The sequence below is a fragment of the Dermacentor andersoni genome, chromosome 1 (genome assembly GCF_023375885.2).
Source record: "Dermacentor andersoni chromosome 1, qqDerAnde1_hic_scaffold, whole genome shotgun sequence".
NCBI classification, from domain to species: Eukaryota; Metazoa; Arthropoda; class Arachnida; order Ixodida; family Ixodidae; genus Dermacentor; species Dermacentor andersoni.
This window is the reverse complement of record NC_092814.1, coordinates 292684172-292709244: the sequence shown is the minus strand read 5'-3', so window position 1 is coordinate 292709244 and position 25073 is coordinate 292684172. Positions and strand designations below refer to the sequence as shown.

General features: G+C 44.8%; 1 protein-coding gene across 1 annotated transcript in view; it reads right to left on the bottom strand.

The window, feature by feature from the left end:
• Positions 1–2515: 2515 nt before the first annotated feature.
• The window catches only part of LOC126548564 (piwi-like protein 1), a 153946-nt gene continuing 131388 nt past the window's right edge, over positions 2516–25073 (bottom strand). Inside the window, exons 16-19 of the mRNA XM_050196791.3 lie at positions 21549–21935; positions 12397–12464; positions 8780–8957; positions 2516–3365 (exon numbers count right to left, since the gene is read on the bottom strand). Of these exons, the coding sequence (XP_050052748.1) occupies positions 3279–3365; positions 8780–8957; positions 12397–12464; positions 21549–21935 (720 nt within the window). The 3' untranslated portion in view covers positions 2516–3278. The remainder of the gene's footprint in view (positions 3366–8779; positions 8958–12396; positions 12465–21548; positions 21936–25073) is intronic.

Genomic DNA, 25073 nt, shown 5'->3' with positions numbered 1-25073 from the left:
TTGGCGTCAGCCACCAGTTTCTTGAGCTCAAGCTCCTTGAAAGAAGCAATGGCACACTTACTTTCCCGTTCATTCCTCATAGCGTAGGTACTTGGTGTTCTCATCCTCCCTCCGCGCGTGTTCGCCCCACTGACCATTTGAAGCATCCTCTTGGTCAGTTGTACAGTCAACGTCCGATTTTTCTAAGTTCCTAATGGCCGCGAGAACGTCAGAAAAATTGGGCAGTTCAAAAACAAGAATACGTCTTTTATTGCCCTTATGGGCTTAAATCGCCACAGGCACATCCAAAAAAGCTCTGAAGGCCTGCCAGTACACTTATTAGGCATATCGGTGCTCCTATTGTGACAGGAGATGACGGGTGCATGCGTGTATAATTAATACATAATGTGTTCAAGAGAACAGACTGGTGGGCTAGTTGGTACTACATAACTAGCGCTGCGTCTTCGTTTTCTTCTCTTGTCCTCGCATTTTTTTTTTTTGCTTTGTCTAAACATAATGTGTCCCGTAAGAATTGCCCTTCCCACACTTGTTATGCTTCACCGCAATGAATTTGCGTATGCTTCACCGCATGGCACGATTGTACTAAGGCGAAACTAAGTTTTGGAAACGGGCTTTATGCAACGCATCGTGCTTTCTGAGCATCGAAGCCATGGAATCGCGATGACCACAAAGGCGGAGTCGGTGCCATTGCTGACAGCGGCAATTCTTTCAATGAAAAACACGGCACCGAACGGCAAGAAGCTTAATAGCGAACATCGAAGCAGCTAGGCCTAGCGTTGCAGCGGTAGTGGCTACGGCTGCCATCGGATCTGCGTACGAGAGCGCCGGTTTGAGGACGCGAGGCAATCGAAACGGCAGCGGTGCTGGCTTTGATTGATGCCGTTTTGGACCTTCAGTCAGGGCAAAAAGTTCGGAAAATCGGACGGAAAAGGGTTCTTGTGTGCAAAATTTCAGATTTCAAGACGTTTCAAAACTTCAAGACTTTCAAGACGAAGTTTTCAGAGACGTTCATGGAGTACACTGGGGGGTGCCGCAAAGCCGTCCGAAACTCCTCCAGCTGATGACACGGCGTCAAAAAACATTCGTTGCGATTCCTCTTTTTTACTTGAGCCAGCATTACAGCGACTTTCGTTCACTTTCAATAAAATTGCAGCTAATTTTCCTTAATAGAAGCACAAATTCCCCGAGTTTTCATTTAGTATTTCCAGACTACTAAAAATCCTTGAGAATTCCCGATTTCCCGTTTGATAGACAACCTGATACTGCTTATACAGGATGGCCCACGTAACCAGAGCCAAGATTTTTAAAATTAAAGGCACGTCAGAAGCGAATTGAACCGAACACATACTATTCGCACTGGCCTACAGTGATTCAGGCAATCTTTTCTTTGCCCCATAACTCACCAAGTTTAATTACCCAACTTTTAAATTATTGGCCGAGGACCCGAAATGTGATACGCAATTTATAGAGCACCTTCAGAAACCACCGACTGAGCTGAGCTGTTCCCTGTACGATACGTCTCATGCAGTCCTTTTTTTTTTCCGCATTGCAAAGAAAGCCCACGAAATATGGAAAAAGCCACGTGACGAAGCGCTTGCCCAGTGGTATCGTGCTGCTCTTAAGAGTGCGTTTGGTGAACAAGGTCAGCTGCATCATGACTGGTGACGGGGAAGCGGGAGGGCATTCTTCATCTCCTCAGAAGTGCTCGGCCAGCAGCATGCATTTGCGTCGTCATCCAACGGAAGCTGCCGGCCCAGCTGCCTACAACCATCATAACGCCCTGCCACTTCCCCGTCGTCAGTCACGATGCAGCCGACTGTGTTTACCGAACGAGCGCTTGAGAGCAGCATGATACCACTGTGCAAGCACTCCGTCACGTGGTTGTTTTTTTTTAAATATTTTGCGGGCTTCTTTGCAACCCGGAAAAATATCGAGAGACGTACGCATGAAATGGCTACTGGCAAAGCAGATTGGTTGGAGACGATACCAGCCACAATATTAAAATGGGTGTAGTGCATGTCCACAACAGCACACCACACCACGCCATACTGTGCACTGGTCCATACACTCTTAGACAAACGTAAACCCTTTAGGATGCATGTTTGCCACACAATGATAATCGTCACCTGCACTCTTACACAAAATTACACCCTTTGGGTGGTACCTTGCCACACAACAATCGTCATCTGCCTTGTCTGCATTTCCTTTCGTTAACGCTGCGAGCCTGGTACTTCCAAGTCACGAACGGCATGCGCATTATCAGCATGACAGAGCATTCTCGACAGGAAAGTGGCGAGCGCACTGTTTTCAAGAAAGGAAACGCAAGCAAGACAGATGACAATTATTGTTGTGTGGCAAATATACATCCCGAAGAGTGTACATTTGTTTAAGAGTGTGCCTTGCTTGCGTTTGCCACCCTTCCTTCTGCCATGTACAAAATCACTGAAGCACTATACAGTGTAAAATAACACAAAACATAGTACAGCATGCACATGGCACACAACACACCAAGAAATAGAAACAGTGAACAGATTTATTTGCACCAAGCCAATTATGTACAAGCTGACTTGCGACTTGTAGGGCAAAGTTTGTAATGCAGAGATCCACTCGTTTTTTGAAAATGTCCACATTACTGACAGCAAATAATTTCACATAGTGCACAGTGCTTCTCTGAAGCAAACCTATCAGAAGTAAATGGTTCCCAATTGTTTCAGTCAACTGCGTTTTTCAAATAGTAACAAACACCTTTTCTGCATTTGACTTTTGCACATTCCCTCGCAAGCACCCCATTTCATAACAATTAAATCAATGAACACCATGAAACATAAATACAATTGTGACTAGTAAGGCACTTTTGCCACAAAATGGATATGAGATTGGATGGAATTTGCATGAGTAAATTACTGCCAATCAAGGTATGTATTAAAAGCTGAACAGTAAAAGAAAACTCTACAACACTGGTGCTTCATAAAACAACCCAAATACAGCTGAATTTTTTCATGCTTTCTCGTGCACATAGAATAAAATACCTTCGAGGGCTGTGAACAATGGAAAAAAGGATGCTAAACTAGGAAGCTGCCTTTATTAAAGGCAAATTAACCAGAGGAGAAAAAAGATGTGATAGCAACATTTCTTCTAAATGATTGCCTTACATGGGGAAAATGTAATGAAAGTACTTGCAGAACAAAACACAAAAGCTGAAAAACATGGCAGTAATGTACTGAGCACAGGGGGGTACTCTCGGGTCTCTTGGGAATTTTCGCATGAAACTGTGGCCTTCACAAGTAGAAGAGGCGGTCGCAGAGCAGAGGGCTTGGTTCCTTATGGATGTTATCACCAACCAGGTTGGCCAACTTGTGAGCATACTGATGAGAAAAAAAAAGAGCGAAATGTTACCATACAGTGAAGAAACGATGAATGGATGCGATTTGTGCGATGCAAGCACTTGAACACCCCGTCACTGGTTTTGCCTCTGTGGCGTGGCATGCTTTGGACAAACACTCAACAATCATACCCAACCTGAGCATACGAAAGCAAAATGGCGACAGAAGGCCAGAAGCATTGAGACTACTGCTGTACTGCTAATCAATGTGCGACTTAATGATGATGATAAGCAAGCGGTACTTTTTTTAACTGGTGGATGTCGGATGCTACAATATGAAATAAAAATTGTAGTGCCCTTTTCTTATTTACAGTAAAAGCTCGTTAATTCGAATCCTGCAGGAATGCTACGAAAATTTGAATTATGGAAAATTTGAACTAATGAAAGTCAGAGAAAATCAGCCATATTTGGCATGAAAACATCAAACCTTTATTGCTTAAAAAATTCTTGGACATCTTTTGTTTTTTTTCTTCTTGATAGCAATGGTGCAAAGTTCCTTATCCAATGCACGGACATAATGGAATGTATCTCCTTGGCCTTTCTGACAAATTAAGTACAGTCGCACAATGTTTAGAGCACCCATGACTTGCGATGCTGACTGCTGCACTGGTGCTTCCTCATCATTGTCATTTTCTGTGACACCTTTCATGGTGCCTCCCTCGCCTAGCACTTACGCAACGGTGTCATCATTAGTCAGCACACCACAGGCAAGCGCATTGCTGTCTGCATAGACAGTCCCTGAAGGTCACATCTTGCAACAGCTCATGCATTTTTGGAGAAATGGCCTCCTGCACTTGAGACAGTAAAGCCAGAATGATGAAAACAGTTCGCAACTGCAGCCACTGAGAGTTCGTCCCACGCAGCTAGCAACATGCGCTGCCTATAGTAACGCTTCACTGTCTTAATGACACCATGGTCCATTGGCTGAAGGACTACAGCAGTGTTGGGCGGAAGAAACGCATGCGTGACTGCTTTCAGCTTGATTTCAACTTTATGAACTGAACAGTTGTCAATAATCAACAAGATCTGACGGCTGCTCCATTCAAACTTTCTATCGAGCTTCCTGAACCACTCCTTAAATATATCTCTAGTCATCCATGCCTTCTGGTTGGACGCATATTCGGTTGGCAGGGTTAGACTATCTTTAAAGCAACGAGGCTTTTGAAATTTGCCAACGATTAGCAAAGGTACTTTTTGGTGCTGGTCACGTTGGCAGCAACCATGACTGTGACCCACTCGTTGCTCTGCTTACCGCCTGTGCAGTTGTCTCCCTTATATGTAATGGTCTTGCTTGGCAAAAGTTAAAAAAAAAAAGAACAATGCTGTCTCATCCACGTCGAAAATGTCGCTCGGTGAATACTTGCAGAGGTAGTCCAGTAGGACTTCACTTTTCACATCACTGATGTTTCGGCGTTGACAGCTTTGCTTTCACCAGAGATGGCGCAGAAGAGGAGATTATATCTGTCCCGGAAACGGTGAAACCACCCCTCACAGGCGGTGAAGTCGTCCTTGCTCATACGCAAAGCAAAGCCAGCTGCATTCGACATAACAACTGGACCATTCAATGGGAGATTGTGGCTCCTCGTTTCTTTAATCCACGCGATCAGCACATTCTCTACATCTGGATACTCTACTGGCCGATGTCTTTTCCTGTCGCCACTGAAAGATTTGGCTTCGTATGCCTCTTCAATAGATTTTCAGTTGCATAGGTACATTGAGAATGTGCACTGCGGAATGTCAAATTTCTGGGATACTTGAAGTTTGCTAACCCTTCCAGCATCAACTTAACGCAATATTTCAACTTTTCCCGTAAGTGTCCTGCCCAACCGACGACATGGTACAGTGGAACCTGCACGGTATACGCTGAAATGCTGCTCCTTCCACCCATCAATAAGAGAACAAAGAAAAATGCACTCGTGAAATGTGCCACAACCTCCTGCGACACTGGTCACTGAAGTACTCTTGTAGCTGCGCCAGCTGCGCGCTGCCGAGTTCCACAATATAGGTGGAGTCCGAACACATATCCCAAGTATCACAGAGATGCTTTCATTTGAGTAACAGCCACAAATCTCAAAGGCTATGCTTTTTGGTACTGAGCGCTGATAAACATCACGGCCGCCATGTTTCAGACATTGCCTGGCACTGCTTCTAGGTAGAACACCTCGCAGAGAAAGAGGATAGCCTCTAAGATGTAACATGAGAAGAAACATGCAGTTTCGCACCCGCGTTTTATCCTGAAGGTATTGAGAGATGGAGAGAGAACTAACCTGCAACAGAAGCATTGGCCATATACTGGCCAGGTGCAAACGCACCTCTCTCCTGTCAGGCCTAAACATAGGGCCACAGATGGAAAAAGCAAAGCTGCGCGGCCAATGCAGCGACATCAGCACCGTCAACGTGCTCCCGCGCATTAGCACTCTCCCCATCCATGATGGCACGGAGTTAACAAGCTTTTACTGTATTGTGTCAGTTCTGTGGGTTTAACCTTTCCCTGAAACACTTTTTTAGTTAATCATAGCATGGCCTCACAGCTTTCTCTCTCATCTCCACAAGCACACCAAAAGCTACACAGGGAGGATGGCAAGTGGGCAAGGCCCTACCTAGAAGTTCTTTCCCCCCCCCTTTTTTTGTAACGATGCTACTGCCAGTGCTTCTTTTGACACAAGATGGGCACTTGGGGGTGCAATCAGTGCACATGGTTGTCAGATTGTCTTGCCAACGAGCACCCTGTGGCAGCCACAGTATCTATGCTATGTAGCATGCCAGTGTGATCTCGGAGGCCACGCTCAGCAGACACAGCTATGTTCAACTGGCAAGTGTAGAACGAAAGTATCTATGCTGCGCTAATACTTTTTATGGTCTTCTTGATATCACAGACATTAATTTTCCATTTATTTAACTAACAATGAACAATTATAGTCTAATGTTCTTGGAATCGCAAGATCAGCCTATAACTGTTGGTGAGCTTGGCTGCTTGTGACGTGGCTGCTGATATTGCGAAGGAGAGAGCAAGCGACCTTTCAATGTTTTTGACACGAGATTGTTAATTCCCTGCTGCATGCGGTGCAATAATACTTGGCTCACATATTCACAGGAGCTTCGTCTACAGATTGGCAATGTTTTCTTATGTTCCAAAAAGAGAAACTGCTATTACAGCAACCTAGTATGCACTATTTCCAATCACGGAGGCCATGATGGCAGCCTTTACTGCAGCTGCAACGCTGCCTACATGGCGAGCCCCTGGTTATGCCTAGGAGCTGACATTTGTCGCCCATGGTAGCTTCACTATTTAAAAATATTCACCAGACACACTTAAGAATGCTTACATGAGGGTATGCGAAAGCCCTATAGTCCCTTCTGGTGAAGTGCTTTCAATTGATGTTTTCAACTTTATTTATGACACGACGCCTCCTTTCCACTAGGCCACACTTTTAGTCAGCCAGATGACGACGTGACGTGCACAATAAGGCACACCTTTAGTCAATCAGAACGGTAGAGCCATCATGGCGTTGGGGAAGCATACTCGTCTTGTACCCCGGAGGCCCGGGTTCCAAAGCCATCAATTTACTACTTTGTTTACAGGAACCTCCTTGAGAAATTCGACGTCAACCGTAACATTACTTTCTGCGCCATCAGCTATTTTTGGTACCGTCACTTGGTCAGACCGCTGCCACTGGATTTTTGCAGAATGGGGCTTATAATGCTTTCAGATTAAGATTCAATTTCTTTCAGAACACTGCTGCGCAAGATTTCTTGTACTCGTGAAAAAACAATAATAAAAAAATGCACATATTGTCGTGCTAGCCTGCATATTTTGTAATGCAGGGTGTCCCATGGAACTTTAGCCAAACTTTAGATATATGCAAATGCTACATAGCTAGACAAAACCAAGGTGAGGTTGTTTGCCATCGCTTGGAGATGCTCAGATTACTTCTGGCATTCCACCTAATTATATAATTAGTCTAAATTATTCAACTTCTCAAATATAATTGCATGAAAAGTGTAAATGAGAAAATTGCAGAGCAACAAAAAAACTCCTGATACAGTTTTCTCTTCCTCAATACATGCTACATAAAGGTGTTTTTCCGAGTGTGAAAGCAGCCCACAAATACACGCAAAGTGCCTTGAGCGGCCAGTTGCACGGCAATTTTGCATTATTCACAAGGTTCTTTCACGTAAAAACATTTATGTAGCACATACTGAGCAACACTATATCGGGGGTTTTTCATGTTGCTCTACAATTTTCTCGTTCACATTTTAAATCTAATTATAGTATTTGAGAAGTTGGTTACTTAAGACTAATTGTGTAATTAGGTGGAATGCAAGAAAAAAAGAACTACAGATCTCCAAGCGACGGCAAACATTACCATGGTTCTGTCCAGCTATGTAGCATTTGCATATATTTAAAGTTTGGCTAAAGTTCCATGGGACACCCTGCATTACAAAATATGCAGGCTAGCATGACAATATGTGCATTTTTTTTATGAGTTTGGCTAAAATTACGTCGGACACCCTGTACAAGACGCACCGTTGCATAAAAGGCACTGATAAAAATTTGGGGGGAAAGAAAACTCTTATACACCGGAAACTACGGCACTTTGTTACAACCATTTTGCCTATTACCTCAATATGTGGCCAATGACGTGCACATAATTAAACATGCAAAGACAGGCAGTATTGCCGTCTGCCAAACTGTTATGTGGCTGTGTATGCGATTAAATTCAAACAAAACAACGAAAACATTTTCAGTGTCTATGAGCAACAGCATTCTTGGCACAGTTTCAAGTGTGCTCCCTTATCAAAGTGCCATCAACACTGTTGTCCTGTGGAAGTTGATGCCAGATCATCACTCCAAAATGTCAAAAGTGTGACTTATAAAAAATAAAGCTTCCATTATCTTTCTCAGGCACTGGAAATACAAATGCACACATCAGGATAACAACCCAGAATCAGCAGTAAGAAAATCATCACATTAAAACTTGCTGCATTAATAAGCATGACATATGTTTGAAAACTATCACTAAATCATGGCTTCGCACCAGCATGGGCCAATTCTTGTATTTCGTGACTAAGTTAACAGCACGCAAGCTTGCGAAGGAAAAGACCCAATATTGCAGCATTTACAATCTGACCTGCACTTTTCAACTAACACAAGGTACAGTTACACTTCATTTTTTTCCCTGCTATGATATATCTTATTACTTCCTGAGCTCGGCCACTAATTCTAGCAGAGGAACCAAAGCATACGAACTTTTCTCTGCAGTTCTGTAACTTCCCTCAGTTTAGCATGCACATATTGCAAGAATTATCTCGATGCCTGTCATGAAAAACAAGCAGCTACACCAATTGAGATTCCCTCACCTTACCAGCAGGCTGACGTTTAAATGAACAGTTTACCTGGCAAGGAGCAGGCACACGGACACAACCAGGCCAGTTGTAGTACAAGTGTGTGAGCTTGTAAGTGAGCCGCTGCATCTGGTCAGGCGACAATCCAGTAGTGTTCCGTAAAACTATGTAGTGTGTAGGTGCCACTGTTCCCTGCCGTACCTTCTGAGACACCAAGAAGAAGTCGCACCTATACGAGGAAGATGGGCAGTCATAGTCATACAGGGACACTCACACTAAGCTCAGCCCATGCAGATGCAATTTATTTTAGGGTAAAAATGTAGCACATGAGATACTTCAATTTTTGATTAAAAACAAAGAAAGAAGTGCATCGGTGGTGCACTGACCTCATTGTATGAGTTGATCCTGGATATATAAAATGCAGGCATATCAAATTATTGTCTATACTGATCAGTCACAACAACCCCTTCAGAATCCCATGCAAAAGCAAAGCACGTCTATTGGATTCGAATTAGCTAGCGTATTCATAATGTTGAATGCTGTGCCATGTCTCTGCAAGTGCACTTCTCCTAACAGGGCAAGATCACCCGCGAATGCGGTTTAGTGGCGAAAAAAAAAACAACCAAGGCTACGCTTCACCAAACACAAGGCGTCGCAGTTAAAACTCGCTCTAACGAAACCTGATTTTACGGTAGCTTTTCTGCGTCGCTATGTTACAATTTACAGGGTGTCTACGAAGTTGACATTTCCAAATTTCCAGAGTTTTCCAGGTTTTCCCCAAGTGCCGTTGTAGAATTCCCTGAGCGACTGAGACATTTGTTTTTGTCAAGACAGGCCGACACCACGTCGCCCAATGCTGTCACTCTCTAGCAAGCATGCGAGCTTGAATAGTAAGGAATAGCCTTTATTTTATTCCAAAATAACAGAAGGAAGGGGTTAGTAAAATGCACAGCGAATAAAATGTCTTCGAAAGAAACGGTAAAACCCATTGGGTAAATAGAGTTGAACATTCTCAAATACGAACTATTTCTACCAACCGATAGCAAGCTCATTGGTATGAGGCCCAAACATTGTCACATGTGAGATTCTCTCTCAGCAGCTGGTAAGTCAACCTCAATTGTCCTGACACTCTCGGCCTGCGCACAACACCTCAGTGTTAAGTTTCAGTGCTTTAAAGAGTTTATTTTGGTTTGGATAAGGGACAGCTGCATTTCGGTGTCAGCCAACACTTTGTTTTTTGAGCTCAAGCTCCTTCAAAGAAGCGGTGGCAGACTTCCTGTCCAGTCCTCAATGCATCGGTCCTTTTTGTTCTCATCGTCCTCCTGCTGTGGATCCGCCCCACAGATCATTTGAAGCATCCTCTTGGTCAGTTGCACAGTTGACGTCCGATATTTTGAACTCCCTAAGGGCTGCAAAGATGTCCGGAAAATCGGACACCCCAAAAAAATGAATGTGTGTCTTTTGCTCCCCCAAGGATTAAAATTGCCACAGGCACGTCCAAAAAAGCTCTGAAGGCCTGTCAGTCCACTTATTAGGTGCATCGGTGCTTGTGCTGGGACAGATGGCAGGTGCATGCGTGTATAATTAAGGAATACATACTGTGTCCCGTGGCAGTTCCCCCTTCCCACGCTTGTTATGCGTCACCTAACATTGCTGTACTGAGGCGAAGCTGACTTTCGGGAACTGGCATTCTGCAACGCGCTGTGCTTTCCGAGCTTCGGAGTCAATCGAGAGGATCACAAAGGCGGAGTCAGTGCCACTGCTGACAGCGGCAAATTCTTTCAATGAAAAACACGGCATAGGACAGCAAGAAGCTTAATAGCGAATGTCGAAGTAGCTAGGCCTAGCGTTGCCACAGTGGTGGCTACGGCTGCCAGTAGATCTGCGCGCGAGCGCTGGTTCGAGGCAGCGAGGTAATCAAAATGGCGGCGATGGTGGCTTTGAATAATGCCATTTCAGATCTGCGGTCAGAGCAAAAAATCTGGAAAATCGGACAGCGAAGGGTTCTCGAGTCTGATATTTGAGACGTTCTTATACATTGATTCTACAGGGTACGTGGTGGTGCCGCAAAGCCATCTGAAATATCGGGAGTCCGGAAAGTTGGTTGTTGACTGTACACTGGCAACTCCTCCAGTGGGCAAAGCATCAGACTATTTGTTACGATTCCTCCCCATTACTCGGGCCAGCATTACCGTGATTTCCCTGATAGATGTGCAAATTCCCCGAGTTCTCCTTTAGTGTTTCCGGGCTATTCAAAATCCCTGATAATTCCGTTTTCTTGGTTGGTAGACACCCTGGGATAACATGCAATCCCTTCAATGAGTGGCTCTGGTTATTGGATGCTGCATTGAAGTTGTCTTACCACCAGGGGTGCGATCGGAGATGGTTGTTCGGCGCGTTCGTTCGGTTACCGGCGCGCGCGATTGGCCTACTCCGCGCCGACGTCGCCAGCCGCGGGGCGCCGCCCCGTTTTTGGTGACGTCAAAATGACGACACGCTCCTGTCAATCATCCGCCCACCGAGCATTTCGTCCGAACGCGACGGGAGTTGAGAAGTTTGGAGCGATCATACGGCTTCGCATGGCGCGTCTGGTGGATTGGATTGGATCCAACAGGCGGCCTTTTCGGCTTTCTTTCGGCTGCGGAATAGCACGTTTGAATCCAATCCATAGTTTAATTCGAGAAAATGGCGCTTCCGTTGGGAACTTTTGTTGTTGCGCTGGCGTTTCTAGAGGAAGGAGGAGAGCGGGTGGCGATGCGAAACGCGTTTGAAGAAATGGCAGAAAGTGAATTCCGGCGTCGTTTTTGTTTCTCGAAACAAATAATTCGTTGGTTGTACAGATAAATCGACAACATCATTGGTGCCAGCGAGCCACTGGAATGTTGTCGCTGCCCCTTGAAAAGTGCGCCACTCCTCCCGTCGTTTTCTTTTTCTTTTTTTCTTCTCGCTGTGCGCGACACCACCTAGGGACGACGCAAAGAACCTAATAGTTATAAATTGCAGTAGTGACACGTACTACTATTTGAAAACGTGTTTGGGCTTGAGAAGATAAAATACGTTTTTTTAGGTAACGATTTCATTCATTTGGAAGACGAGAAACATTTCGTTTTGTAGTATACTGTCTGCAAGCAGACGACAAACGACGGAAGTAAACTTCCGGGGAGGTCACCGCTTCCTGATTGGCTGCTCTCTCCGCCCCGCTGTCACAAATTTTGCATACTGCAACTTTGTGACGTTGCAGCAACTGAACAGAACGCGTATCGAACAAAATATCTCCGATCGCGCCCCAGGTTCCACAAAGAGTATGTTAGGGTTCCACGAGCAAGTAAAAACGAATCTGACCTCAACCCCATTTGAGCAAGGATCTGATGCAAACCACCACATGCCACTCCACATTTTGGAAGTCTTCATGGAAAGACCACAGCAGTAGCTGTTGTGAGGCAGTGATTGGTCATTGTAACCGAATATATTTTTCAGTAAAGTAATTGTAATCAGTTCCTTTTTTTTTTCTTTCTAATCTAATTTACAGAATGCTATTCTGAAACTCTACTGCACTGCACTTAAACATCCCCATCCAGCATTACGAGTGGGCATACCACTGAGACAAGCATGCTCTTGAATCACCCCTCGTGGAGTGTGCCATCTGCAAAAAGAGTACAATCACTCACCACTCTGTCCGTGTAACTGTATGGTCCACGATTGTCCCAGGTGTTGGGTTGTCCAATTCTTTCGCGTTCTAGGAAAAAGTGAAGGGGAGAGGGGGTTGATTGTTGGGGGAGCAGAAGTGAACATAATGCTGCACTAGTGTGCTATAGCATAGCCCATGGAACTACATCCCCATGTGCCTCGGTAACAGAAGGATACCTTACAGCTAAGCCAATGCCTGTCAAGCAAGCACTGCAACGAATGTTTGGCCACCAAGGAGGCAACATTCATCCAGTGTCAAGTTCCTCACAGCCAAATACATTATTCTGTCTCTAGTTCATGGGTGATAACACCTGTCCCATCAAATCAAATCATGGGTTTTAACGTAACAAGGGAACACACAGGATATAAGACATGCAGAAGTAGGGGGCTCCAGATTAGATGGACCACATGGGTTTGGTTGGAAGTGCACCCAAATTTTGGTATCACAGCATTTTTGCATTATGCCACCACCAGAATGCGGCTTTCATGGCCAGGAATAAAACCTGCAACCTCAAGCTCAGCAGCAGGATGCTGAAGCTGCTTGGCCACCATGGTGGGTTATCTTGCACTGTGAAACAAGCATTTTCTCAATTTTGCAGGCAGTTATATCCAAGTTAACATGCTCTTGAAATGCTGGACAAATCTATGCAACTGTTTTCATGGGTATTAACTAACGAGAACACTGAATTACTGCCAATTTGCCAATATTGACAGCCCGTAATGGCAACACTCCAACACCTTAATTCCAGGTTTCCCAGACATGCAGCCCACAAATATCTTTTGAGCAGCCAATGCAGCCAAATTCTGCAGTGCACTGCTTTAAAAACACTTGATAGTACTTCTACTGTTTTGGCATAGCAGCCCTCACACACCAATGTTGAACAGAGGAACCAGAGCGCTACCACAAAGGATGAAAACATGGAGGAAAAAAAAACGCAATAACAATGTGCCATATCATAGGCTTGTTCAAATATATAATCGTAATTCTTGAATACTCAATTTAATATTATATTATTCGATAATCATTTTGCCTTGAATTTCAGTATTCGGAGTGTTCAAATTGAACGAATATACTGTTTATGCATGTAAGCCACACCCGGAAATTACAACACGTCGGAAAGAAAAAAGAAATTTGTTCATATAATTCATGAAGGTAACTAGATAGAACGCCTAAATTCTTTTTAAAAACAGTCTCCATTTACAAATGCATGAATTGTGAACCTCGTACCTTCGGCCAGCCATTGCGCCCATACCTCTTCGTCGCCGCATATGGCTAAGTTTGCCTTAAAGGCAGTTTCACAGCAGCACAAGACGCACTGCCGTGAAACCACACCCCTAGGCAAAATTTGCGGTGCCATGAGGCCACACCAGTAAGTTATCATTTGCATGTAACCCACACCCAGATTTTATTAAATTTTAAAAATGCTCTTCATCTGTGCGTAAAGGCTTTTCATCTGTGCACTTGCCAAACAGACTGGGTTAAGCTCGCATTAAGCACAACACAGCATAAGCTGCCGGCATCATGCAGTCAGTCACACTTCACAACATTGCAACAACGTTCGACAGGCGAACAAAACATGCTCCTGCAGTCTCCACCACAAACTTTTATATTGACAAACACAATTAGCAAGAGCCTGTAAATGAAATTTTGAAAGAGTTGGAGTTGTAAGAAATGTTGAACTTGCATTTTTGCATGAAAATATCTGAATAACAACACTTTGAAAATAAGCTGACTCCAGAGATGAACTCGTTCCCTTTAAACGAGTGAGGAACTATTTTTCTTAAATTTGTCAACATATGGCTCTTATGTCGAAGTTTTATGCAAATGCAAAACTATTTTCTTCGAATTTATTTGACACTAGTAATTATCATTCACTTTGACTTTCCTTCTAAACAAAGTATTGGTATTCGCAGTAGCCTACCATATCACAATAGAAATAACACACAGACACACAAAGAAAGAAGCTTAATGACAATAGTGTTTAGTCCAAAAGAATGGCACAGTTAGGCATGCCTCATGCACACTTGCATAGTGGCAAGTGCCATTCTGAAAAGCACTGGGTTTTCGACATCGCAGTTTTTACCGGAAATGTCTGCCAAGTGCGAGGCAAGTAGTGCATAGGGTCAAGTGTGATTGCGGCAGGTTTTGCAAGCTTTCCACATTTTTGAAAGCCAACAGTATAGTCACCCAGAACATTGAAAATTTGTACCATCTCCCAGTAAAAAATTCTTGATTTTCATTTTTTTTTCTTTACCTCAATAGAACAAGCCCTCGTTGTGGTGCGACTACAGTGGACTTTCGTTAATTCGAGCCTGACGGGGCCGACAAAATTAACTGAATTATCCAGTGGGCAGATTTAAATATGCAGAAAAAACGTCAACACACTTAGCTGATTCACTGGGCAAGAGTCTAATATGGGTTGCACAATGGAAGGCAGTTTCCTAAAGTCTGCTTCGCCGCACGATCTTGTAAAGTAAGTTTCACTGCAATACATCCCGTTCGCGCGGTAAATCATAGTGATGCTGCAATGGCAATTTTGGTTTTGTATCCGACTGTACTGCACACACAATTTGCAGATAATCTTCTTTTAGGAGGAGGGGGGGAGGGGGGTATTACATTTGAATAAGTACTGTAATCAGACATTGCGAGATACAGCTATTGCTTGAAAACATTCTTTGAGCAGTGTCTGAAAATAGAAGTTTTCAACGGGAGATGATGTGTGTTCAACGCACTCGCATGCTCCACCGAGATGGATGCTGCCATTAAAGGAATCCCTATTGGGGTCACCATAGGGGTCAGGTGTGTGCATGCCGAGTGCTGCAGCAAAAATCCGAAATCAGCTCTAATAATTCTGATGGAATGCGAAGGTGTTCCCTCAGTGAGACATATAGGCAATGTACACCTTCCAGAAGTGCTTGGATTTATAGTCAATGGAAGCATCAACTGGTCAGCTATCGAGATGAGCAAGACATGTTTGAAGTATTGGTGGGGAAAAAAAAAAAGTAGGAAAGAGAATGATAGAGCTGGATCCCTTTTACAGGCATAGGTAGTGGTACAAGGTTATGAGGGTCTCATCCCTGCTCTTGGGACTAAGTAACGACAACACAGTGGTGTGAACTTTCACAAGGGCATTTATTGCACCTTTTGTACACCAATGCCTGCTAGCCGAGTCACTCTCCACAAAACATGCCGATGTGAGCGTAACAAATCGAGGAAGTCTGACTCACCACTACCAGATTGCGAGCAAATATCTTCGCCCCATGCTGGACACTCACACCTGGTCATTCACATGTACGGTCATGCGAAATTCGCGCGGTGTTCGGCTCCTAGGCCTCGCAAAATGGTCTTGCAGAAACATGGATCGGCACACGTGTGGAATGTCTGCGGCACTTGCCAACCCCGAGCCAAAGAGGAACAGCCTTCTCCCTTTTGTACCCAAGTAGACCCGCTGTTAGGTGGAGTTAGCATTGCAATGCTCACAACATCTCTCAAACTGGAACTCTGCAACCACACCGACCGCCGCCATAAAGCCGCATGGCGAAGCCACATTACAGGAGACAGGAGCCATGCGGGGAGAACATCATGGGACGTGTGAGAGTCACGCATCCCCACAAGGTAGATAGACAAGTTTGGAGGATGAGAAAAAAGTTGAAGACAATGTATACAAAAATGCTAGGATGAAAAGCATGTATATCATACATGATTAACTCAAGCAAGCTAGGCAACTTGTCACCGTCCCATTTCAAAGGGGGATGGCAATAAATCAACATCACTAGCCAAGTCAATTATCCATCGAAGGCTAATTTTAGGATCGAAATAACAAAAGTTTGCACAGATATAAATGCATGGGCATTGCCCAGGCACTTTGGTTAGGATTGCATTAACTGAAAAATTGAATTAACCAGAGTCAAATCAAGGGAAGTTTACTGTAGTTGCAGAACAAATTTCCTGCTAAAAGAGCTCCAGTCAACCCTTGTTCCATCAACATTGGACATGCAGCTTCTTTTAGAGGGACACTAAGGAGACGTATTAGTAGATTAGCCTCGTGCAAAGCCAAGAAAGGCCCTCTTACAGTGAGAAGAGGCTTGGTAAGCCAGAAAAGATACAAAAATAAAAGTGTGGTGCCACCACCTTGATGTTCGTGCACTAGCTCGCCGTGTCTGCAAGGTCTAAATTCTTTTTTTTTTTTTATCGGTAAAGATGGACTACACTGCATCCTAAAGGAGCCAAAGACAAACTTTGCAAGTTTAAAGGATCTCACTGAGCCACAATAGCTTAAAAGGGGCCCTGAAATTTTTTTTTTGAAATCGAGAAATACATTTATTGTTGAACTAGACTATTTCAGAAATACTTTGCAGCAAAAGGTGCTTCAATGCGTTCAGAAGTGGAGTTTTTGGCAATCAAAGCTCACCTTTGATCCCCTTCACGGTGCTCCCACTCATTCAATACATGGTACTGTGAAGGCTACAGCAGAATGGGGCATGCCCAAAGTGTTCCGTCTACTGAATGTCACCGTGGCCCCTGTTGAAATTTGATTTTGGATGTTCACGCAGATGCCACTACTTCAGATTTTGACACTTAAAATGTGCCATATATGGATGTCCTCAGTCAGCTGCAGTGTGCTCAGCGAGTGGGCGTGTCACTGCACCCCACGGCAGTTGCAGTATCTATGCTACATAGTAGGCAGAGCTACATGCAATTCCTGTGCGTGTGGGCAGCGTTTGCTTTGTGCCGGACAGAGCTGGAATGCACGCTCGCTCTCATGTGTTCCAGTCTGACCGTGCAACGTGGTGCAGACCGACTTTGTCCTGCAGATAGAAGTCACATCCAACTTGTGCATTTTGAAGCACTGTAAATAGACAGAGCCCCGTACGCAGCACGTGAGGTCGTGTGTACTTAGCAAAGCATACGCGCATGGGATGGCTATAGTAGGCCGGACGCAATAGTTGAGAAGGGGATTGCTGACTTGAGGAGCCGGTAATGTGCTAATCAGCACCGCCATATGCCAGCTTCTGAAACTGTGTAGCCAATATATGCCGCCATGAAGTCAAACCACAAGCCAGAGTCACATCTTCAGCAAGAACCATATTGAAAAATTCGCTCTCGTGGACACGCGAGAACATCCCACAGAGCCCACAGCAAACGCTACGCAGCTTTAGAAAACCTGTGGGCATATGCAAGAGACTGTGCGTGCTCCAGTGTACTGCACATGCGTGCTGTCGCTTCCGCGGGTTTCCTGCGTATGCATAACTGCTGTGGATGCCCAACTAAAACTGTCTAATAGACCACTACGAAGCTATGTCTGCCAAGGTGTCTAGCCAGGTACGGCCAAGAGTGAGCATGCGCTGGCAATCATACATCTGGTCTGAACTTGACTCATTTGTTACAACGCCTATCCAGATTGATAACCGCTGATCAATGCTTTAAAACGGCGATCGACGTGTTGGAGCCATTTCTTATGCACTTAACGTCACCCAGTCAGGCACTGGACATTTAGTATCAGTTTAAGTTCTTTGATGGACGTTTGTCAACTAATGTGCGTGTGTTGTCGTGATAAGGTAATAAAGGTAATAAAGTAGGTAATAAAGACCACCATCTGCAAAAATGCAAACAAATATGCTTGGATGCATAATTCTGGAGTCGCTCAGCTACATTGATAGAGATTGGTCCTGGAAAAAGGTGACTCCTGGCAAACTGGTGAAGTTGATTGGACTTCTCATCAGACCATCCTCAAAAGTTGCCCAAAACACAAAACTGCAAAATGTGTTACGAGGACTGCAAAGTTGAAAAAAAGAACAGACATTTGGTGCGAAAAGTGTGAAGTGCACCTATGCTTCACAAAAAAAAAAAAAAAAAAAAAATAACAGAAGCTGCTTCACCGCATGGCATGAGCAATGAAGCAGTTCCTGGTCAGTTTCTTTTTTTCATCTGAAGAACGACACTGTACTCGGCTAATATTTTCAGAAACTATGACTGGGTTATATATCTTTGAAATGCATACTTTAAGTTTGATATTAACGTATTTGTAGATGTTCTTTTGTTGCTCTTTTTATCAGCTGGCCATAAAAATGGCACATTCTAGAATTTTTGTGTTACCTAATCAATTTCTTTGTTTTGCAATGTATGTTTTTGGAAAAAGCATTTGATTATGCACAATTTGCTATGCTGCAATATGCACTGGAATATTATTTGTGGTGTAAAAAAAAAATTCTTTATAGGACCCATAAAGAATACAGTCGAACCCCGCTACAATGAACGCCGCTTCAATGGGGAATTGGAAATATTTCCAATTCCCCGTCAGCTAGCAATAGAAGTCAATGCAAAAAAGTTCTCGACACAACGAACAATTTTTCAGGCTTGTTTTCACTTCAACTAAATTTTCGCTCGGTTGAACTGGGCTTTAAAATTTGTTTTCGATAAAATAAACATAACCCCAATCATCTGCAATTTTTCATACATCCATGCCGCTTAGGTTTACCGAAAACGTGCGCCCAGTGCACCGTTGCCGATAAACAAACTCATGGAGGGGCGCCATTGTTTGGTGGTGATGACAATGTGGCTAGCCGCCTTGCGACAAGGGGCAGGCCCACTTTGCCAAGCGGGAGCCACAGCCAATCCATATCCATCCCAGGTCACGCGATCGCTGGCGCAACGCTGCAATGCAGATTTTCATTTGTGCTTGTGCGCTTGGCAGCATGGCGACAAAGTGGAAGTTTCTTTCCTTTGAGGTGAAGGCATGAATCATCAGCGAGGCTTTGAGCGGCAGAAAGAAAGGAGACGTTGCAGCAGAGTTTGGCATCTCCAACAGCACGCTGTCGACAATTTTGAAGTCGAAGGACGCAATCACCAGTTCTGCGGGGGCATCCGCCAAATGGAAGAAGTTGACTCAAGCTGCCCACGAGGATCTTAAGAAGGCGTTGTTTACATGGTTCCTCGACATGCGTGCCAAAAAAATGCCAATCAGCGGAAGCGTGCTGCAGCGAAAGGCACTGAACTATGCTTGCATGCTCGGCATTGACAATTTTAAGGCAAGCACAGGTTGGCTGACCCGCTTCAAGACCCGACACAACATCGTTGCGAAAGTGTTGTGCGGCGAATCTGCTGCTTCAGATGCCAATGGTGCAGCGACTTGGGTGTCATCTGCTTTGCCGGACATAATGAAAGAGTATGCCCCGTCCGACATCTACAACGCAGATGAGACGGGACCCTCTTATGAGCTGCTGCCCACAAAGACGCTAGATATGAAGGGCCAACCATGCAGCGAAGGAAAGCACAGCAAGAAGCTTGTGACTGCTTCTCTGCACTAACATGGATGGCACCGACAAGCGCTGCCCACTCGTTATCGGCAAGAGAGCGAGGCCTCACTGCTTCAAAAGCGGTAAGAGCTTGCCGGTAAGTTATTTAGCAAACAAGAAAAGAAATCCTGAATTATGCAGGCCATCTTCCGTGATTGGATCATAGCTTTCCATCATAATATGAAGGTCCAAAACCGCAAGGTGTGCTTGCTTATTGACAATTGCTCAGCGCATAATGTTGAGGACGTTGAGTTGGAAAATGTGGAAGTTCGCTTCTTCCCCCCAAACTGCACTGCTTTGATTCAGCCGTTAGACCAAGGCATCATTCACAGTGTGAAAAGTGCTCATCGGCAGCGGTTGATTCAGAGACTGTTGCTGAATGTTGACACCGGGCAGGAGACAAAAGTGGACTTGTTCATGGCCCTACAAATGATTGCTGCGGCGTGGACGGCAACCCGGTGCAGCATAATTGAAAATTGCTTTGCGCATGCTGGGTTTAAACCTAGCCTGAGGCTGAAGAGACGGCCAACTCGACAACGGACGAGGAAGACTACCATTTTGGAGTGGAGCCACCCGCTACAGAAGTTACTGCGGCGTGGGCAGCCCTTCGAGACACCGGAAATGTACCAACGGACATCAGTATAGATGAGTACATCGCCGTTGACACGGATGTAATTGTTCATGAAGAGTTGAACGACGGGTCTATCATTGAAGAGGTTCGCCGTAACGACGAGTCGTCGGACGATGAAAGTAATGCACAAGATGCATCGGTCCCGCCTCGTGCACTGGATGTAATGGGCGCTTTTGACGTCATTCGTAATTTCATTGGCGCCCACGATGACGACGTCGCAATGCAGCTGCTGACCGAGTGCAAACATTGTACCACAGTGATGATGACCAAAGGACGTAGGCAAACAAAGATGACCGACTTTTTTCGGAAATGAATGACGTTTTTGAGTGTGTAGTCAAATCTGACAGTGTTTTGGGTCAGATATCGTCACAACGAAATTTTTCGCACGTCCCGTGAGTTTCGTTGTAGCGAGGTTCAGCTGTAATCATTTTCTTGCGGTAACTAAAGATGTATGTTTCACATGGTTGGAGGCTAGTTGAGTGTTCAAAATTAGCAAGACCGAACGGCTACGTCACCTATAAGCAGGGTGGCCAAAATTGAATTCCTACGCAGATGGCCACAGCCAAGCATAAGCAGACGATAGTTTGCTTCTTCCAGAAGTATGCAAGTCTTATCCAAATTCGAAAGCAGATGCTTGCTCACTTCAGCCCATTTATTAAACTGCATCAATAAACATACACTCAACTGTAGGAAGAAGCGGACTGATCCAAGCACCCTTTTTGATTGATGTTTGCTATCAGCCAATAGCAGCTGTCTATGGGAATCTTGCATATGACAACGTAAGCAAGCCACCAGTCACTTTGAAGTTGGTGAGAAGAAGGCCTTGTTTGAAAGAGTGGTTGAGAAATATGAGACTTTGTGCACTGTTTGTGAGCTCGAAGTATCACACACGACTGCAAAATTTGGCTGAGATGTTCACAGCAATGTATGCTATGCACAGACTACGTTTCTTCACCAGGCCCGAGGGGTATTTCAGACCCCTTTTAAATAGCAAAATACACTTTCAAATCCATGATGTCACAGTGAGATGCCAAATAAAATTTAACCTTAGAACTTTGTTTTCTATTCTGATATTGAACTTGTTAACATAAAATTCACAAAAATATGTTTTGAAAGAATATTTTATCTGTCTAAACTGATTTAGTTTTTCTCTTTAGTGTCCCTTGTAGCCCTTTCCTAAGTCACTTGAGAGGGAGCCCCACTCACCAGCTTGGCAAAGATGCGGGTGTTGATGCGCTTCTGGACAACCACTACAGCAACAGATGGATTGTAGTCTGGGCTCACGCAGCTGAAAGCACTTATCAGTTGCTCAATCTCGTACTCGCTCACATAGTTCAGCTGCCCATCACCCACACCATCACGAAAGATGAAGATGCGATCTGGACGACGGTGGTTCACCTCGTAGAACTTCACCAGAGCCTCAAGGAAAGCCACTTTGAGGCAGTTGACGAGCTCTTTGCCAGGCTCCTGAAAGGCACACTTGGAGAACCAGCGTGTCATGTTGTGGTTCATGCTGGCCACAAAACCCAGCACAGACTGCCTGCCACGAGTGAGGTCATGGTACACGTCCACACCTACCACCATCACATTTTGCTGCAAAAAGAAGGGGAAAAGAGAGTCTCATGGCCTGCATGTTTTAAGAGACCAAGCACTACAAAATATGTGGCATGCAACTAAATTTGTCAATAAAAAAAGTATCAATATTGAAAAAAATTTTTGCTTCCGATCTGTAACTACAAAATCTAACATTGCCCATATTGCTTTTAAGCAGTATCATAGTTTTCAGTGCACTTTTTCAATGAGCCCATTAAAGGAGTACTGAAATATTTTTAACTTTTCTTTTTTGCTTTAAATTAAGGTTCCAGATTTCTATAGAAAAAATAATGGGAAGCCTCAGAGCACTTTAAGTAATTCAATACATAATAGCTTTTCTCCAGCTAGTTTCCGTTTCATTTCCCAGAAGGTTACTGTGTTGGAATATCATGACATAGAAGGAGTCTTAAGGGATCGGGACATTGCAACGTTTTGGCACTCACTCAGGCTCACTCGATCGCCTCCTATGCTGCTACTTGTTGTGAGGCCCAATTAGCAGCAATTAGAGCGAGCGAGACGAAGCAAGTGTCAAAATGTTACAATGTGTTGCTCCCATGTGACCACCTTCTGCGCCATCACAACACAACAAAGCAGAAACTAAACCGAAACTGGCTGTAGAAAAGTCATTACAATCATCGATCAATTACTTGGCCACCAATAATTCAGACAGGCACGACAGCTCCGTGCCACCGCCACTGACCCCATACGCTCAACATAAGAACAACCAAAATTTCAGACACCTGCAGCACGTCATTTGTAGCTGTCTTTCATCGGCTAAGCGCTGACTTTCTGCTGCTTCTTTGGCTGCTTCGCGCTCAGCTGCTCATTCGTCCTGCTGCCTAGCCTAACTGTGTTGCAGTGGTGGCTAACTTGTCTAAATCCATATTGGTCGTCTAGTGTTGCGTGTATACATCAGAATGCCGGTCTCAGTGTTTGGGATATTACTGGCGGATCCTGGCAGGATCGCCAGATTGTGATAGAAACAAACTTGCTATTTCCGTTGGGCCCAGGATCCTTTTAATAACGACACGGCAGACAGGAGCTTTTTACATGCAACACAGACTTTATACAGACACGCTCACACAATACAGACGATTTACATACACACAGACTAGAATTCGGAAGTCGTTTGTCCTTCTATATAAGGATGCGCCTAGCACTCGTGCGTTGTCGTTGTGGTGACCAAGACGGTTGTCGTTGCGTAGTGCGTCACCGTGTCGTCTGACACTTGAAGACAGCTGGTGTGTTGCTGGCGACGGCCACGTCTTGCGCGACGTCGCCGTTGCGACGTGGAAGCAGGGGAACAGCAGGCCGGCAGAACACCAGGCCACTGCTGTAGCTGGCCCGTAACGCCTGGCCTGTAACGCCTTGGCTGCTAGAATGTCTGGCTCGGTCGGCAGACAGGTAGCTCAGGCGTCCCGGTCCCCAGCAGGAAGCACTGCACCAGGCTTCTATAACAGCAGATCGCTGGTACGCAGGAGAGCCCAGCCACGAGTGGGATTTCCGACTAGGTCCGCACGATAGCAGGACACCCGGTCGCCGGTCATCGAGCCTTAAACCACCATTCTGCCAGCTGCCGTTCGAGACTTCCGCTCGCTCTCACGCTCTGCGCACTCTGCATGCTGCTTCCTTGTTGGTGGCACGTGGTCTTCTTCCGCAATCACCATCACCAATTCTCTTCTTGTTGTTGCCACAACATAATCATCATTCCAAGCTGGTCTTGTCACCGCCACACGCCACTATCCACATCATCACACCATCTCACCAAAAGATGTCGCCAGGAGAAAACATGGCGCTCCACGTTTCGGAAAAGGTCCATTGGCCGCTAGCGATGATTTTGTTCTTTTGCGTTGCACATTTGCAGCGCCCTGGCCGCACTTCCAGTATTGTCCGAACTGGCGGGTGCCCAAATAAATGCGTTCGAATTAACCATAGCTTGATGCCGTTAAATGATGCATACATCTGCCGGGACCAAAGGAAGAGTCGAATTATCAGTTTTTCCAAATTAATGAAGATCGCGTTAACAAAATTTTACTGCAAGTGCCTTAACAGGTTCACTGCAACAGCACTTTTGCAGTCCGAGAATATGCCACCCTTTCTAGGCTACTTGCGAAATAAGGATACTTAATTTCTGGAGAATTCAATCCAATTATTCCAAATTTTATGCAGCCCTATCCAGTCCTAATTATTCCGCATTCAGCCACCATCAAAATGTGGCCGCCACAGTTGGGAATGCGACCCTGTTAGCAGGAAACCGCCATAGTCATTGGAGGTGGATAAACACAAAATATTTAAAAATTATGGGGTTTAACGTGCCAAAACCACTTTCTGATTATGAGGCACGCCGTAGTGGAGGACTCCGGAAATTTCGACCACCTGGGGATCTTTAACGTGCACCTAAATCTAAGTACACGGGTGTTTTCGCATTTCGCCCCCATCGAAATGCGGCCGCCGTGGCCGGGATTCGATCCCGCGACCTCGTGCTCAGCAGCCCAACACCATAGCCACTGAGCAACCACGGCGGGTGAAAAACACAAAATATCCCAATGGTTTAGACTAACATGAAATTTCATGTAGATAAATATCAAATTGAAGCAAAATGCTAAGCTAAAATGAGTCTTTAATAATGCTGGTATCGTACAATTCAATGCAATTGAGTTTGCCCACCGTTTTCTCACTGTCATATTATTCAAACAGTCCCATCGTCCACTCCATGATTGGACAAAGTTGTTGGTGGCTGCAGAGCAATATTTGACTGGAAATATTCAAAAAGCCCAATAGTCACATAAGCTTACTAACTGGCACAGGCGCATTTCATATTCGCCCAATGTGCTCACCACGTGGTGCTATCCCGTACACCTACATTACAGTGCATTGTGCATTGTGTGTGTTGTCATTGCACTATCAAAACAAGTCTGCAACTAAAACCTACCTTTTCCAGCTTTTAAATGTTTTATAGTAATTAGGGGTGCTGTGATGATACTGACTCATGCCATTACAGAGCAGCTTTTGGAGCAGCCAAAATTGCATTTTGCAGCAGTAATTGGACTTTTGCTCCAAATGGACTTTTGGAGCAAGTTTATGAAAGCGATTGCAAGCTATATTAGTATATGGATCTTTTACAGTTGGCAAGCTATG